This window comes from Crassostrea angulata, chromosome 10 (assembly GCF_025612915.1).
Source record: "Crassostrea angulata isolate pt1a10 chromosome 10, ASM2561291v2, whole genome shotgun sequence".
Taxonomy (NCBI): domain Eukaryota; kingdom Metazoa; phylum Mollusca; class Bivalvia; order Ostreida; family Ostreidae; genus Magallana; species Magallana angulata.
The window spans coordinates 18,527,153-18,543,573 of record NC_069120.1 but is presented as its reverse complement, the minus strand read 5'-3'; the positions used below and the strand labels follow the sequence as shown (position 1 = coordinate 18,543,573).

At 35.6% G+C, this 16,421-nt stretch overlaps 2 protein-coding genes across 3 annotated transcripts; one reads left to right on the top strand and one right to left on the bottom strand.

Annotated features, from left to right (window-relative positions):
- Positions 1-106: 106 nt before the first annotated feature.
- LOC128167385 (neurotrypsin-like) lies at positions 107-7,695 on the top strand. 2 transcript variants are annotated; one of them, XM_052833082.1, is made up of 12 exons: positions 107-291; positions 427-596; positions 700-784; positions 884-949; positions 1,029-1,151; positions 1,578-1,794; positions 3,024-3,134; positions 5,200-5,270; positions 5,603-5,789; positions 6,046-6,311; positions 6,755-6,900; positions 7,303-7,695. In XM_052833082.1, the coding sequence occupies exons 1-12, from the start codon at positions 213-215 to the stop codon at positions 7,525-7,527; spliced, it is 1,746 nt and encodes a 581-aa protein (XP_052689042.1). In that variant the 5' UTR covers positions 107-212; the 3' UTR covers positions 7,528-7,695. The 2 variants fall into 2 exon arrangements, with proteins under 2 accessions (XP_052689042.1, XP_052689043.1); XM_052833083.1 differs by having other exon boundaries at positions 109-291; positions 1,626-1,794.
- Positions 7,696-8,462: 767 nt separating this feature from the next.
- Positions 8,463-16,209, bottom strand: LOC128167383 (tolloid-like protein 1). The gene is made up of 16 exons (XM_052833081.1): positions 16,058-16,209; positions 14,148-14,334; positions 13,783-13,970; positions 13,494-13,664; positions 13,103-13,374; positions 12,901-13,003; positions 12,652-12,777; positions 11,906-12,328; positions 11,618-11,799; positions 11,296-11,512; positions 11,092-11,202; positions 10,810-10,999; positions 10,211-10,470; positions 9,263-9,408; positions 8,890-8,974; positions 8,463-8,641 (listed from the first exon to the last, which is right to left on the bottom strand). Exons 1-16 carry the CDS (start codon positions 16,122-16,124, stop codon positions 8,565-8,567), a joined length of 2,805 nt encoding a protein of 934 aa, XP_052689041.1. The 5' UTR covers positions 16,125-16,209; the 3' UTR covers positions 8,463-8,564.
- Between the last annotated feature and the right edge of the window lie 212 nt (positions 16,210-16,421).

Genomic DNA, 16,421 nt, shown 5'->3' with positions numbered 1-16,421 from the left:
CGAACCGACAACTGCGCCCTCACCAAGGCTAATTACAAAATAGAATAACATATCCCCCGAAGACCATGATAAAATCAATCATTTGTTTTCCAAAGGCCAGTTGAAGAAGGGCAATGAGTTCAACAAGTTTGGCCTACAAACAGACCCAACAAAGATAAAAAGAAGTGGCGGAGACCAAGAAATAGCCATTGTGAATTTTACGTCGTTAAAGGATGCCGGTGGAAATAATGTACTTTTTCATAGTCTTTCAATTCTTTATACATTTTACTCAAAGCGTGCCCCGTCGTCAAGGTAATTCGGACCACAGTTTACTGAGGGTGTAAATGATGTTGTTGCAAAATGCTTATAATGGCTTGTTAAATTAAAAAGCAATAGTAAAATGAATTGATCTGTTAACGGACATATTATTTTGACCCTTTCCTATAGTGTGGGAAGACGCTCGTTTAGTCGGAAGATCTAATTCAGGGATCCTGGAACTGAAGCAGAATGACGGGTCTTGGAACAAAGTGTGCGCGGATGAGTACTGGACTCTACAGGTTGCAGGAGTTGTTTGTCGCCACGTTGGATTTGATCGACAGACCAAAATAAGATCAAGGGTAAAGAATATATAATCTATCAAAGATATTCTAATGTTTAAAAACAGTTATAAAGAATTATTGCATTTTTTTGGTTATTTTACTCTTTTCTTAAATTTTTCAGACAATACAACAGAAAGAACACTTGTATTCTAAATTGAAATGTAAAGGTTCTGAAAATAGTATTCAGCAATGTCTCACAACAACAGGTAAACTGAATTTCTAGAGTAAAGTCCAAATTTATTATAATCATGCATATGTCTTTTAAAAAAGATTTGAGTGAAATATACGTAAATGCTATATTTCAGTAAGAACGTGCAGTACGCACAAAGAGGCCCTTTTGATGTGTGCCAGACCAAGGGATATCAGTGGAGGTATGTATAGCAAACGCAATTCCACCCCTAGCAAGAAAGATTTGGCCAAACTGCCGGACTAACACCGTTATATTTGTAGGCCCTGCTTCTTGTTCGGACCGTCAGTTTCTGTGTCGTAGGGAGAACAAATGTATCCCGGCCCGCTGGCGGTGTGATTACGTGTCTGACTGTGATGACGGGGCGGACGAACAGAACTGTACACGTGAGTACAAACACGTGTTCTCCGGATCCATAATGTACAATTTGTAAATTGATTGTACGATTTACGGATTCCCTAAAATTAATGAAATAATACACCCCTGGATCAGAATAAAAAGTTAAATCTATTATCCTTTTTGATTGATGTAATGTAGATTTTAAATGAAGCTAATTCTTAAATGAAAAGTTACACCCAGGCAGTTCCAAAAACCGATTGCCGAACACCCATCAATTTGTTTAGGATGCGGTTCAGTTATCTACGTTTTTCACTTGTTAACAGTTTGAAAATAAAAGTAAAGTGCATATATGTTATTATATGTTATATAAGGCAGGTTAAATTTAAGTTAAGAGTTTTTAAACTAACGATAAAATAATCACTTCAGTGGAAAAAATCACTTCGACTTATACATCTATTACACGCAAAATTCAGTTTACAGTTTTGCGCATATCTACAAAGAATATTCTACAAAATTAACAGCCAGAATCAACATTCCAATGATCAGCCACTATCTTCGACTCTCCAGCGTCAACGGAAAAAGCAACGAGGGAATCCTGCAGTTTAATTATGCCAACCATTGGGGGACGATTTGTGATGATGGCTTTGACATTGTGGCCGCTAACATCGCTTGCAAACAGCTCGGTTTTCCGTAAGTATACATATTTAACAGTATGTAGTACTTATGTAACCGAACAGAAAGGAGGCAGTTGATGGTTTCAGTCAATTCATTAAAAAGATAAATAAAGGCATTGACCTATAAACAAATAAATAAAAAATTAGACATAAAATACGTTTTACACATACATTTGATATGTTTTGTTTCTGAAATCTTTGACAATAAGCAACCGTTACTCCGTTACTTACATGTATATTATTACAGGTAAAGGTATAAGTATACTATAATGATGACAAAATGTAATTAATTCTCATCAGTCGTGTTTTATTTTGGCTCCACGCGAAAGGATCTTAGCCATAAGAGGATTGATTTTGCGCAACGTTAACATGTACACATAAAACCCCCTCGATATTTCATAGGTATACGTGATTGTGCATGAAAGTCGACTGTGTGTGTTTGTTCAGCTTGACTTTTCTTCTAATTAAGCATACAAAAAATAAAATACTGTAACACATTCAGAACAAAATTTGATGAATAAAAATTGTCAAAGGTGGTAAAAAAGATAAATACAAATACCAAGAATTAAGCAAAATTTATAAAAAATGAACAAAAAGGGCTATATATGATAAGGGCCTAAAATGGCCCCCTAAAATGAACATCATCATTTTACTGTAATTCTTTGTTTTCTTTGTACAGATATATATGTGATGTTTTAACATTATGTTCATTTTGATTCAAGTGCCCACAATTTAGAAATATGGTATCATGAAGACAGACTTTTCCCGCCATTTTTACGTTTTTAGCATAAAACAGCTTGTTTTCAAGAAGTTTTTCTTTCAGAAAACATAGAGCGCATGCTTGAACAAACAAAATATTTTAATCAGAGATGTAACTAGCCAAGACTAATAACTGACAAAAAAAATTTCCTTGTCCAAGCATGCGCTCTATATTTCCCATTCGTTAAAGGGTAGGAAAAAATGTCAATTTCTGACTGATTTTGATTGAATTATAAAAGTAGCGTCACTTCTGACGTCATATACTGCAAGTGAGTGCAAAAAAATCAAATAAATAGGTTAAAAATATATTTTATATCAACTCCTCTAAAAAATAACATAACATTTTAATGTTACCGAAACACTATGAATAATGGCGAATTATGGGGGCCAAATTCAACTATCATATATAGTTCTTTGGTCTGTAAACAGTCCAACCCCTCCACCCCAAACAAAAGAAAAAAAATACAATACAAAACTGTTTTTTAGGTTCGGTGCTGAAAAGGTGAAAAGCTTTGGAAGCGGTACCGGACAAATTTGGATCGATGAAATCAGTTGCCGGGGACATGAGAAATCAATATTAGAATGCAGAAGGAACAAGTTAGTATAACTATTTATGATATATATTCTCATCATGAATAGATTTTACACCACAACGAAGAGGTCAAGTACATGCAATTTATTATAGCTATGACTTATCAATTATTTCAGTATTCAAATAGAAAATGATATCTCAAAAATGCATAATCTCGACTACTTGTTTATCAAGGATATAGGGAGAATTACGCAGGAAAGGAAATTCGTTGTTAAAATTGACGAGCTGCTCATTTTTGTGTTAACATAAAGAAGCTCGCGGGTCTAGGCGTTTTTATTTTTCTCAAATTTTGATAAAACTAATAAAAAAAAAGAAGCACATGGCTGAAATTAAAAAATAAATAAGTAGACTTTAAAAGATAAGTCTACAAGCCCACATTCCATTTCGTTTTCGTCAATTTTTTTAAGTCTTAGTTCTAATTCCTTGTGCATTTGCTTTTGATAGATTTCAAGAGACGTCCTTACAAAAATATATGGCGCATTTTTATGTCAATATGATTGGAATAAAAATGAACATTTTGGATATTTGATTCTTTAATTCCATTTCATAGTTGACATGGTAGATGCAGGTCTTGAGATACCGATCTAAAAAAATTCGGATATACGACCTTGGAGCTACAGTGCCACCCATAGTTTAAAAAAACCCCGCAATTTACGGCGCACAAAAAATTGCGCTAGTTTTGAACACAGGGGCTCGTCACGAAGTTTTTTCAACTTTTTATATATACCACCTCTATACTATAAAATACATTTTATATGTGACTTATGTATATGTATTTGTGTGTATTTTATAGTATAGAGGTGGTATATATATAAGGTTGAAAAAACTTCGTGACGAGCCCCTGTGGTTTTGAACTGATTTAAGGTCAAGATCTAGTAGGCTAAATAATTTCAGAGAATCTTTTTGGTGCTTAAAACATTATGATGTCATAATTGATTTTATGAGAAATTTTCCCGTACTTTACGGCTTTTAAGGGATTATGTAGGAAATGAAACAATTTCTTCACATATTTATCATATTATGAGAAAATAATCTGGATACTGTGTTCAATTTTACATTATTTTAAAAATGAGGAGGCCAAGAGCTTGTTTACTATCGTTTTTAGAAAGACATTAGGCATTCAGATATAATTTATAAGTCAAAAATGAACACAACTCCGATATTTGACTTACTACCTTTATATTTTCATAGAAAATGACTGTAAAAAACATGATTTTAATTGTGTTTACCAAAACTTTTAGCACCGGTACACCCTATTAAACAAAGCTTATGTTAAGTTATGAAGCATCATTAAAAGAATTCATAAATTTGAAGGCATCTTTAATTTATTTATTAGATCTTGACCTTCACCAGGTCTTCCATCCTAATTTTTTTGGACCGGGAGATACAGACCTGCAGCTACTGACATGCATGAATTTGGCAATGAATTATTGTCACGTTTATTTTCCATCATTTTCGTTAGTTTTGAACAAAACTTCGCAGTACTTCATTTTATGTATTATATTATTTAACACGTATGTTTAAAAAATAATTCGAAGTACTTTTAAGTACTTTTTCAAACTCAGTTTTACATTCTATGTATATATCTAAAGAAGCATTACGAATTTTAAAGAATTTCCCATTATTAGTCACGTTATATATTATATAATATACTACAGAAATACAAATTATTATTAAATGGTTCAAACCAAATGGAATTGTTTCAGGACTTCGCATATTTTAACACGGATAGTACAAAACTGTTCAAAACTCCTTTTCATTGGAAAAAAAATAGGATACTGATTCGGAGCTTAGGATTAATATTTGGCCTTTATCACTTTTTGCTGCAAATATTTTGATACTGATTCTATTGATTTTATATTTGTTTAAAATTGTGTTAAAGCATGCAGTTTATATCCATGTAATATGTATTCAATTTTAGTAAAAATTATATGTTCAGATATCAAATTAGAATAAACCCGCAAGGATCATTCACAAAACTATAATGATATATAAATTCACTATTTTTTTTTTAGGAAGAGGGGAAACTTATCCACTGAAATATTAATCTTTGTTCCTTATTCACTTCAGTTTTGCTGCACACGATTGCACACATGCAGAAGATGTTGGCATTGTTTGTAAAACATCGCCAAATCCGAAAGGTTTGATTTCTATTATCACATCCTATAAGACATTAAAATTCTTCAATTTTTAACTAGCAGACATGTTTCCGTCTTTTTGCCCCTCTTTTTTTTTTTTTAAGAGGAATGCCTAGTTCTTTGTACAAATTCTTTACTGTAGGATTTATTTAACCCTTCCACTTTCGTACCGGTTAGATTTTGAGTGGTAGGCCATTTTCACTTCATATATTCAAATACAATTTTACTCTGAAAATAAGTAAAAATTCTCGAAATGTGAAAGGGTTAAACAGTTAGCTATACTTTTACCTCGTTTCTTTATACAGAGTATAGAGTGATATTTTTCTTTGCGACAGATTGTGGTGTTGTTAAGCCTCACGCTAAACCTCCCCGCATTGTGGGTGGGCACGTCTCTTCCCCAGGGAGGTGGCCTTGGATAGCCAGCATCTATCTACACATTCCACCGATGTCCCAAGAGCAGTTCTGCGCGGGAAGTCTTGTCAGTGATGAATGGATTCTAACCGCTGCCCATTGCTTTGACAGGTGGTAAATTTTAAAGAATGATTCAAAATACTAGACTAAGTATTAAACTAAATTTGACAGAAACAAAAAAAGTGAGGTGGTCAGTTAATGATAAATACATGTACATTTTATGCAATTGAAAACGAATGACGAGACAGTTTTAGCGCGGTTTTCCCGAAAGAAATTAATATTCTAAATTCCATAACAACCTATTAGAGATTGGTGAAGGCATTTTTTGCAATGATTGTCTAAAACAGTTCAATTATTTAAATTCCAGAACAACAGATAAGAGAGATGTTCGTATTCGATTAGGGGAGTTTAACCTGCATCATCGTGATCCCTCTGAACAAACGTTTAACGCAACAGAACTCTTTATCCACCCATTGTATACCAAGTCCTCTCACGATTTCGATATTGCTTTGATAAAACTGAACCGGCCTGCTGATACTAGCACAGATTACGTCAAGAGCATTTGTTTGCCTCTAGCTTCCGAACCGCCTTTCCACAACGATTTTTGTTACGTGGCGGGATGGGGTAATACAGGTAAAGCTATCTCATTCAAGGACATTTTTCTCAGTGAAAAAACATATATACTATCGAATGTTTTACAACAATGTTATTTAAACGTAAACTTTTAAGAGGGCTAAATGGTTGTGGTCATATTTGGACAATGTTTATCTCCTTGCGAAGAAGAGCTCGGTCTAAATATTAAGAAAAATATTTAGATTTCATAGCCATTTTATATGAATTTTTCAACGAAATAATTATAATTGTTTATACATATATCTTGATTTTTTTTTGGGGGGGGGGGGTGGTTAACGCGTATGATAAGCTACAACATGTAGTAAGACCCGGCTACCATTACGTACGCTTACTGTATTATTCATGGAATTTTTAAATAATCTATATTTTGAAAAATGCTCTTAATTAACGGGAAGTGTAACGTTGATGGATGGTTAACAGTGTTGTTATTTAAACCACATTAGGGTCCAGTGGGGCTTCCAAAACCGCGATTCTGCAGGAAGCAAAAATGCCGTTACTGGACAGTAACCTGTGTAGGAGGATCTATAGTCAGCTGACCAGTAACATGATGTGTGGGGGATATGTGTATGGTGGAATAGACACCTGTCAGGTTAGAACTTATTTTTCACTAAGTTATAATGAATCAAACTGTAACGCACAGTTTTGTTTGCCTGTGTAACGTTTACTGTGCATCTTTATCTCGATTATGAAATATAGATTATTTGTATGCATAACGCGTTACCGAAATATAAATTTCTGTGTATCATGAAAACGATGGTAAATCCATAAGCACTTGACTAGTATCTTCAAAACAATATACTCGTACTAGTACAGGAATACATAAAATTCGATACAGCATAACAATTCTGGTTTCATTATAGCCACATCTTATATGATAGCATTTTCATACAAAGACGACCCTGATTTAATTTATTTAGGAAAAAACTATGAATTCTTTTGTCAATATTTCTGATGCCAGTATCACTGCATCTATATTCTGTTTTGACTGTAGGGTGATTCCGGTGGGCCATTAAGCTGTAGAAGAAGTAATCGGTGGGAGTTGGGCGGCGTCGTTTCCTGGGGTAATGGATGTGCCCAAATCCTGAAGCCGGGTGTTTACACCAAAACTATGCCCTTCCTCTCATGGATCACAGACACTATGCTAGGGAAAACAAGTCCGTCGCCAAGCATACCACACAGATTCGACAGTTCTCTCAGTAACTTTTTTGGTCGATAGTTGTTTAATGAAATGTACTCAAACTTTAAACCCTGTATTGTATTCATACGCACATCTAACACAAAAACAAAGAACGAATCTCAATATACTGTTTCTTGTATTTAAAATTATTGTTATTTAATATTGTATTGATGTTTTATTAAATATATATATTTTTTTTAAATGAAAAATCTTGCTTTTAACATGTTTGCTAAGCACGCACATTATGATATGTTTCAAACAAGAGCAATAAATCTTATGGGCGCTTTCCTTTGCTCTCTTACACAACTGTAAAACAATAAAAGATAATGACATGGAAAACAAAGGGCAAAATGTCTAGAATGTATACCAAACTGATACGCTGTGTTAATTATGTATCCAAATGTGAACAGAGATACAATATTTTAAAATCAGATATTTTGAATCGGTTTGTAATTTAGTATCCTGAGAAATAAGGCCCGAATTTGAAATTAAAAACCGCTTAGAATTATAAAATTAATATGAAAAAAAGGTTTAAGTTAACAAAATGCACTTGTCTATATAGATGGAATTTTCCCGACCAAATCCCTTAGTTATAAAGGTCTGAAAAAATTCAATTGTCTTTAATTAACATATTTGCAGAGCGAACATTATAACATATGGTAAAATCGGTGAAGAACGTGTGCCATACTACTCAAATAAATCAAATCAAATACCAGCCTTCATAGTTTGACAACTTGCTTGGTGCGATAAGAGGGTCATTCTGTTGGTCCCTACTGCGTTCTGATATATTTCATTAAATAAATGGTAGACACACTACAAAATATTTGTTATTTTAAAAGATTGAATGCACAAAATATATCATATGAAACCAATTGTCTTCTTACTTTATAATATTTGGGGGCGAAGTCTTTGTCAATTGCATTTATGGGTCCTGAACAGCAATAATGATAAATAAAAAAACACGAACGTGCATGTAATACAGGTAAAAATATTTATTCTAAAACCTTTAAAATAAATTTTAGGACGATTTAGTTACAAAAAATCGTTAACAATAAAATTGTTCAGTTGTTCTTGTTTTAATTTTGAACAATCGTTTGTTGTATCCAATTCACGTAATCAAATACTTTCGTATATACTCCTGGTGACATAGGATCTGGAAATATACAAAAAGGTTTTAAAATAAAAAGAATAAAACAAAATTCAAACATTTTACATTTATCTACGTCAAAGAAATTGAGAAAAATATACATGAATACAATGTTTCACAATAATCTATCCTTCAATGAAACGTCAAACCACATATGGTCCAACAAATGCTTGAAAGTATTAAATACATTAACAACACATGGAAATAAATATAACAGCGATATAAATTTGTGTTCCGTTTTTTATCAAATATACCTGCGCATCCCACTCCCCATGACGTCACACCTTCAAGCTGCCATTTTCCGTCAATGTTACAAACCAAGGGACCACCACTGTCTCCCTGTAACATTTATTTCATCAATACCATCATCGCCATTATGAATAAACAAAAAATATAACAGCAACAACAACTCCTCAACAACTTAACTACAACAGCAAAAACAACAAAAACAACAAATATTACAGCAATAATTACTCAACAACAACAAGAAGAACTCAAAAACAACAACTCAACGACAACAACTTAACAACTACAGCAACACGGTATATATAAAAATGATACAAAGGGTTAAACATTTAGAGCTAAACAAATCATAATATTACATTCGAAAAAAAGAGATAAATATACCTGACAAGTATCAATGCCTCCCTTGTCCAAACCAGCGCATATATTTGTGTTGAACACTTGTCCGTCCGTGTATCTGGTAGAATTGCATCTCGTCACATCAATGATAGGAATTTCGGCTTGCTTCAAAACGTCATGACAACACGTGCCTATAGAAGAACAAGCCTATAGTTATCGGAAGAGCAAGAATTCTTCTTTTCAACAGTATCAAAATTATGTTTGAGAAAATTTAAGTTAGATTTTCATTAAAGACGCACATGTTCCGAAAAGTCTTGCGTATAAATTCAAAATGGTTGCAACTGTAGACATCACAATTCTCAATCTTAACCATTGCCAACTTCATTTGCGTACGTTTAAAGGTGGCATGGGACATGTTAATGTGGATAAAAGTACATTATAGTAAAAGGCTTTCATCGGTTTCGATTTTTCAAAATATTCAATATTTCATTAAAAAAATTATTTAAACAATTTTTGGAGAAGTAAAAAATATAAAATCCCCTGCGGGTTCGATCTCTTGACTTTCCGCGTTACACCGTACCATCGCAGTCCTAGCTGCAGCCATTTTACACCTACCGTTGGACAAGTGATCGGAGATTTTTACTTGTGCGCTTATTAGACAATAAGACGGCCATCTAGCACTGAGTCATTTTATACTGGCCATGTCTGATGTATTGTTTTCATTTCACATAAAATGATTCCGTATTTAATGCACGTTTTCAAAACCCCTTACCAATTATTTACATTTTATCAACTGTACACAATATGCATAATTAACGCTCTTACCCACTGCACTACGCATTTATAGGTAACATTTTGGGAAAGAAAAAATATTGAAATATTAGCCTTCTTGATTTTGATGTGTCCCATACCACCTTCAAATGTGACCATTTCTATATATTTATACAAATACGTTGTATAAAGACTTCCATCTAAGATGACCAGAAATGTTACCCATTGTGTCACCAAATCCCGTAATATAACAGTGCTGGCCACTCGATACCGTTCGTTTGGGTAAACAGACAATATTGACGTAATCATTCAACGTCACAGGAGTTGCTAATTTCAGGAGAGTGATGTCATTCTCCGTAGTATCCTGGTCATAACGTTCGTGGACTAAAACTTTGGAGACTCCGACGACGATTTGATGCGAATCATGCCTATTCAAGTGATGATTTCCAAGAACTACATGCCAGCTTGACGTTGATCTATCACTACAATCAACACCCAATGGTTAAAATGAACACAGGCACCTGAATTTTTTTTCTATCAGTCGCTAAATAAGCCAAATAAAAAAATCTACCTCCTCTATATATTATTACACATAGAGGAGGTAGAATTTTTTCATTTGGCTTATTGAGCGACTGACTGATAAAAATTCAGGTTCCTGTGAAATGAAGTTCACTGATACAAACATAAAACAATAATTTAACAATAATATGTCATGTTCTATATAAATTTACCGGGTATCAGTATAAAATACACATGTACAACATATGGCAAATTTTACAACAAAACAAATGAAAGAGGAAATTTGATGAAATAATATATACTCTTCAAAGCAATGCCCTGCTGTCACGACCCACTGGTCTGAAATAAGGGTACCGCCACACATATGGTCCTTGAAGGAACCATATACAATTGAGGCCTGCCACGGCCAACTTCCTGGGGTTGCTTCTTTACCTCCAACGATCCGAGAGTTACCCAATGACGGTGAAATGGCTGGTATTCCACAGTTCGAGGCTATTAAAGAATTGATATAAGTTCAACAACTTTTGATACTCTAAATATTACGCATATTATTTCATATAGAGAGCTAAGTGCCTTTCACTTACCACATACAACTTCATCGTTGCCGCTCGCACAATTTTTGATCCCGTCGCACACCGATGTCCTATCAATACACGTACCGTCACTACACGTGAAATCACTCGGGGCACAAGTTGCTAGAAAACACGGGGTTTTTAAAATTGTTCAATGACTAGTTCTCAATCCTCTCAAAATGCTACTTTTTGTTGATACACCGTCATCTAACTTACGTATAGGATCATGTACTGTGTATGTGATGTTGAATCCTATCTCATTTTCGCTTTCGTCGGTTTGAAATCTCAGATACAGGTCTGTTCCGGTCGATGTCAGTTTCTGTGGGTAGATGATTCCACAGTAGCGACCAATGAGCGGAGAACTGGCCAGAGGTCCATCAAGCACCTGTAGATTATCGTACTGACAGCTGCGATCCTTCTCTAGGAAGAAGGTCTGAGAAAAAAATGCAACCCATACTATAAATAGTATTTAAAAATGGTTGGACCATTGTTAAATCTAAGCATTTAAAACAGATTTGTCAGAAGGCCGATTCCTTACATTAAATTGCAGGGTAATAACTTTATCTGTTGGAGCCTTGATGTGCCATCTACAGTTGATATTGTCTGGGTAGTTCATTCCCAGGGTGAATCTCTCGGAGTAGATAAAGCCGCTAGTTTGATTGAGAACGAGTGGTGTGCTTCCATGACATGCCTGATCCGTCAAAACAGTTTGTGTGGATACTAAAAATTTACAGCGTTATACACTCGCTTAGAAGTCAAATCTCGCACGAATTACAATGGAAAAGACTTGTCATAAATAAAATCTCAATATACAATTCTGCTATACCAGAGACTTTTTCGGCCGTATAAGTGGCCCTGAATCCCATGTCTTGTGTAGTACCATCCGTTACGAAGCTGACGAACATGGCGTTGGTTTTGGAGACAACGGGTGCTGGTATCGTGTTACCACAGTTCTTTGCTATCATTCTCCCCGTGGAAGTTTGTCCGTCAAACGCCGTTACAGAATCAAAGGGACAGGCTCTGCCACCCTCCACGCCAAACTGTGTATATGTCAGACGGATAGCGTAACCAAATGGAGCAAAAAATCTCCAAACACATCGAGAGTTTGGAGGGTACTGAAGGCCGACTCCGAAGTTTGGAGAAGAAATGGTTCCCGCCGACAGTGTGTCGTTGATATAAATGTCTTGGGTACAGTTCATTCCAGAGGGTGCAGGTGTGGTGTGAGAGTCTCCGGGGATCACCACAGACGCTATAGTAAAACATACCAAACATTTGCATTTAATCAATGTAACGTTTCTACGCCGAGAATAAACATAGAAATGTAAAACTTATCGGGAATTGTATTTTTAAAAAACTTAATTTGAATGTGTACCACTGCCTCAGCGACCTCGACTTCAAGCATCTCAGAAACGTTTTATTAACTAAATGTATATCTATTTACTTCTAAATATCTACTTTGAAATTTTCTTTTACATCGTCTTTATACCTTAAACAGGTCCGATGATGTCTATTACTGTGAAGTTTTATGATGCAATTCAGAAAGTGCTCTCTGTAAGCAACAAATACAAGTACCATTGGTGGCTGACCAGTGAAGAAGGAAGCCTATGTCCCCGTTGCTGTCGTCACTGGTGAATTGTACAATGACGTGGTTACTGGACAACACCATGGTACCGGGATGTTGTGATCCACAATATTTTCCTTTCGTTGATGAAAAAAATATCAACCGATTATTCATACTTGTATGTTTCTTTTGGCTCAATGTCAAAGAATTAGAATCATTAACGTTCTTATGCAAAAATAGATTTTTTAACTAAACTTTACCTATGAGATTGCTTTGGCTTCCGTCATAGATTGTGACTCGGTCATACATGCAATTTTCACTGTCCTCTAGTCCGAATTTGTCCGCAAACACCAATCTTATGTGCTAAAGTAAATGCATTTAGATTCTATCTTTAGACCAATGTTTTATTTTTTTTTAACAAACAGGAATTTACGTGTACAATTTTTCGACAAACACACTTACCATGCCAGTGGGAACGTTGATTTCCCATCGACAATTTAAGTCAGTATCATAGTTCGATGGGTAATTTAAACTATTAAAACTACCCATCATGCCTGTTTGTGTGCTAGAACTTCCGCATCCGGATGACAGTGCTGGTAACACAGTAGAACCTTGTGAGCTTCCACAATTCCTCTCATCACTGCTGTCTCCACAATCATTGTCCCCGTCACACAGCCAGGTCCGAGGGATGCAGGAATGATCAGGACACGAAAACTCATCAGTGTTGCAAATTCCTAGAAAAGATGGAATTTTAAAACAAAACAGCTATACATAACATACGGTAGGTTCTCCCCCTCTCTCTCTCTCTCTCCCTCTCTCTCTCTCTCTCTTGGCGTAGTTTAGATAAGGTTACCGGAAGAAATAGGATGGACCGAGCCGGAAGTTGTCGATATCGGAGCAGTGGTAAAGCTGCACGTTGATTCGTCAGTTCCGTCCACACAGTCTGTGATGCCGTTACAAACCATAGAGTAGTCAATGCACCTGTGGCTGTTACGGCACTGGAAATCTCTTCCCCCGCAGGTATCTAAGCCAAATAAATATCATCCATACATTTCTCAAACTCAGGTTTTCTATTAACTTGAGCGTATACAAAAGTCGTTTGGTCATGTACTGGTATTTAATTCTGACAATCTGGCACTTACCAGAGGCATAGACAAATTTGTAGGACAGTTCAAATCCTCTTAGCCGTTCACTATCGTCAGTTATGAATTCCAGGTATAGGTTCTGTCCAGATGACAGAATGTTCAGAGTTCGATGACCGCAAAATTTATCTATCAATTTCGCTCCGGTGTTTGATCCATCATATACATTCAAATAATCATAACTGCATCTGTATAATGCAAGACATTAAACATGTATCAAACACATTAATCGCTCGACTTTTGCGTTCAAATTCCAAATCATACGTGAGAGAGAATTGCATTGGTATTTCAAAATGAACATCATAAGATAATAACAACCCCCCCCCCCTCCGGATATTGCAATTCTAGTGAAATGCCGAACTTACGTTCCATCCTGCTCCACGTTGAACCAGTTTGACGTCAGCCTGATGACCTTACCGGGCGGGGCGTGAATCCGCCACGTGCAGTCCATGTTGTTATCGTACCTGCTCTGGGCAGGTGGTTGACTGTGAATAATGCCACTGTCGGTGGTCAGGTACCCGTGTCCCCCACAGCCATGGGAATTCCCTGAATCTACACGAAATTATAACACCTTCAGATCTGCCTGAATCTACACAAAGTATTGAACAAAGAGATCTACCCGAATCTACACAAAATATCAATGAATATTATTCCTGAATCCATCTTAAGATCTACCTGAATCTACGCCAAAAATTAAGACATCTTGAGACCAAACCGATTCTTTACCGAAACAAAAGTAAACTAGAGATTCTTCTAACAAGGTAAAATGGATCCGTTTGCTCCCACGCCATAATATAGGACAAACTGAAATTCACATCGTGTCTACACCAAAGCACTTCTACCCGAATCTCAGCAAAAGGAAGCCGTCAGGAAATCCTACAGTATGCACAAAAATACACTAAAGCCCGAAATGCAAGACCCTTTAAATAAACATCCCGAAGAAACCAGATATACCAATATATATGATACATCACATCCAATCCTGTGTCTCACGTGAATTCACGTGAAATGAGCTTCATGTGAAAAATTTAAAATAAAATTTACGCTAACATTACGTTACACATACATGTATTCGCTTGTGTACTCCAGTAGCCCACGTTGCTTACACCTAAATTTATCTTACATATGTTGCTTTAGAGACTTAACTTCACTTTCAAACTTTCTGTGCAACAATTTAAAGTCTATTGTACGCTTCTATGTTGTAATAGCCCAAAACTAATATACACTTGAAACAATTCATTGAGAAATGGCTATCAATTGTATCCAGAGCTCTGCCCGAAAGTGGGTCAAATGTGATGTAATTTAGGATATACACAGGTACCTGTACACTTCCTTTATCATGACTTCAAAGAAACTTATTTCGGTAAACCAAAACTGATGAAACTGATTTTGTACCTGCACATGTAGCTAAGGCCATGCCAGGCGTTTCCACCAGTGCTAATCTTTAGCAAAAAGCAGATGCATATTAGTTTTACTATCTATCTACTTTCAAAGGCGACAAACGCAAAATTACTTATTTCGATGGCTGAAGTTTCAGAAAATGCGCTTATTAAAAGTAGTACACACCCCTTGAAAATTTTGGTCTTCGACCTAAGTATCTTTGATATTTTAGAGCATGCTGTGCTATTTAAATAGACAACCCAACCCCCCCCCCCCGAAAAAAAAAAATCAAGGTAGATATGGCACTTAGAGCACATTAAAAAAGGGTGGCCACAACGTTAATCTGCAGCCGCAAATGTACAAGGTCTTTGATGCCTCCAAACACAGCAATTCAAATCACTCATATATAAGTATGTGGCGAAGAGAGGATGACTTGGGTAAATAAGGTAATGCATCCACATCATAATAGACAATGTTGATAACTGACAAATGCAGCAAATCCCTCTCCCCAACCATTGAATATTTCAGAACCCGGGACTCTAACTCTTCTTTAATTCAAAATCTAGCCTTCCTATCTCTTGACACCGTTAACAGTACAGTTCATTTCAAGTAACGAAATGGCCCAGTGTATTGATGACCAGTTGAAGACGGCCATATCTGAGAAATACAACATTTCCCCAAACATTGTATCGTGAGCGGTACATGTACGTGTCAAGTTTGAGAAAGGGGTACTTTGGTATTAATGTTGTTCGTGTTCTGTCTTCTAACATTAATTTCCCAGTCATTATCATATAGTATACAGCATCAGTATATAAACAGTAAGTCGAACCGATCAACGAGAAATATATCAGGTATCATCGTCTTATTAACGAAATGGGTACAGTAATGTTCTTACCTGCTAGAACCGTATGAAGGAGTAAAAGAAGAGGAACAATATTCAATAAAACCTTAAGTTTAGCCATTGCTCTCAGAAAAGGATTTAGTTCTACAGACTTTTCTTATCTATCCCTTATAGTACAAATGATAAGGTTGGTTTATCCGTATCTCAATAAATAGACCAGGCATGACAGGTAGACGGGAAGTCTTTCCATCCCAATACTACTGACGTACAGATATATCTTCCTTATTTTTCATACTTGACCACAATTTCGAAATGTTGACCAATAATCTTCATCCAGTTTGGTTTTTCTGATCATGTGAATCAGGTGCGTTGATGACAGGTCAGCAGCTTTCGTAATCATCCAAATTACAAATCCAAA

What these genes read in the sequence shown, in the direction of transcription:
- LOC128167385 (XM_052833082.1), top strand. Translation starts at nt 213, where the DNA reads ATGCCGGTGGAAATAATGTACTTTTTCATAGTCTTTCAATTCTTTATA. An exon ending in AGACCAAAATAAGATCAAGG is followed by an intron (nt 597 to 699) that starts GTAAAGAATATA and finishes TAAATTTTTCAG; the next exon opens with ACAATACAACAGAAAGAACA. An exon ending in GGCGGGATGGGGTAATACAG is followed by an intron (nt 6,312 to 6,754) that starts GTAAAGCTATCT and finishes AAACCACATTAG; the next exon opens with GGTCCAGTGGGGCTTCCAAA.
- LOC128167383 (XM_052833081.1), bottom strand. Translation starts at nt 16,124, where the DNA reads ATGGCTAAACTTAAGGTTTTATTGAATATTGTTCCTCTTCTTTTACTC. An exon ending in CAACGATGAAGTTGTATGTG is followed by an intron (nt 11,000 to 11,091) that starts GTAAGTGAAAGG and finishes ATTCTTTAATAG; the next exon opens with CCTCGAACTGTGGAATACCA. An exon ending in GCAGGGCATTGCTTTGAAGA is followed by an intron (nt 10,471 to 10,809) that starts GTATATATTATT and finishes TGTTGATTGTAG; the next exon opens with TGATAGATCAACGTCAAGCT.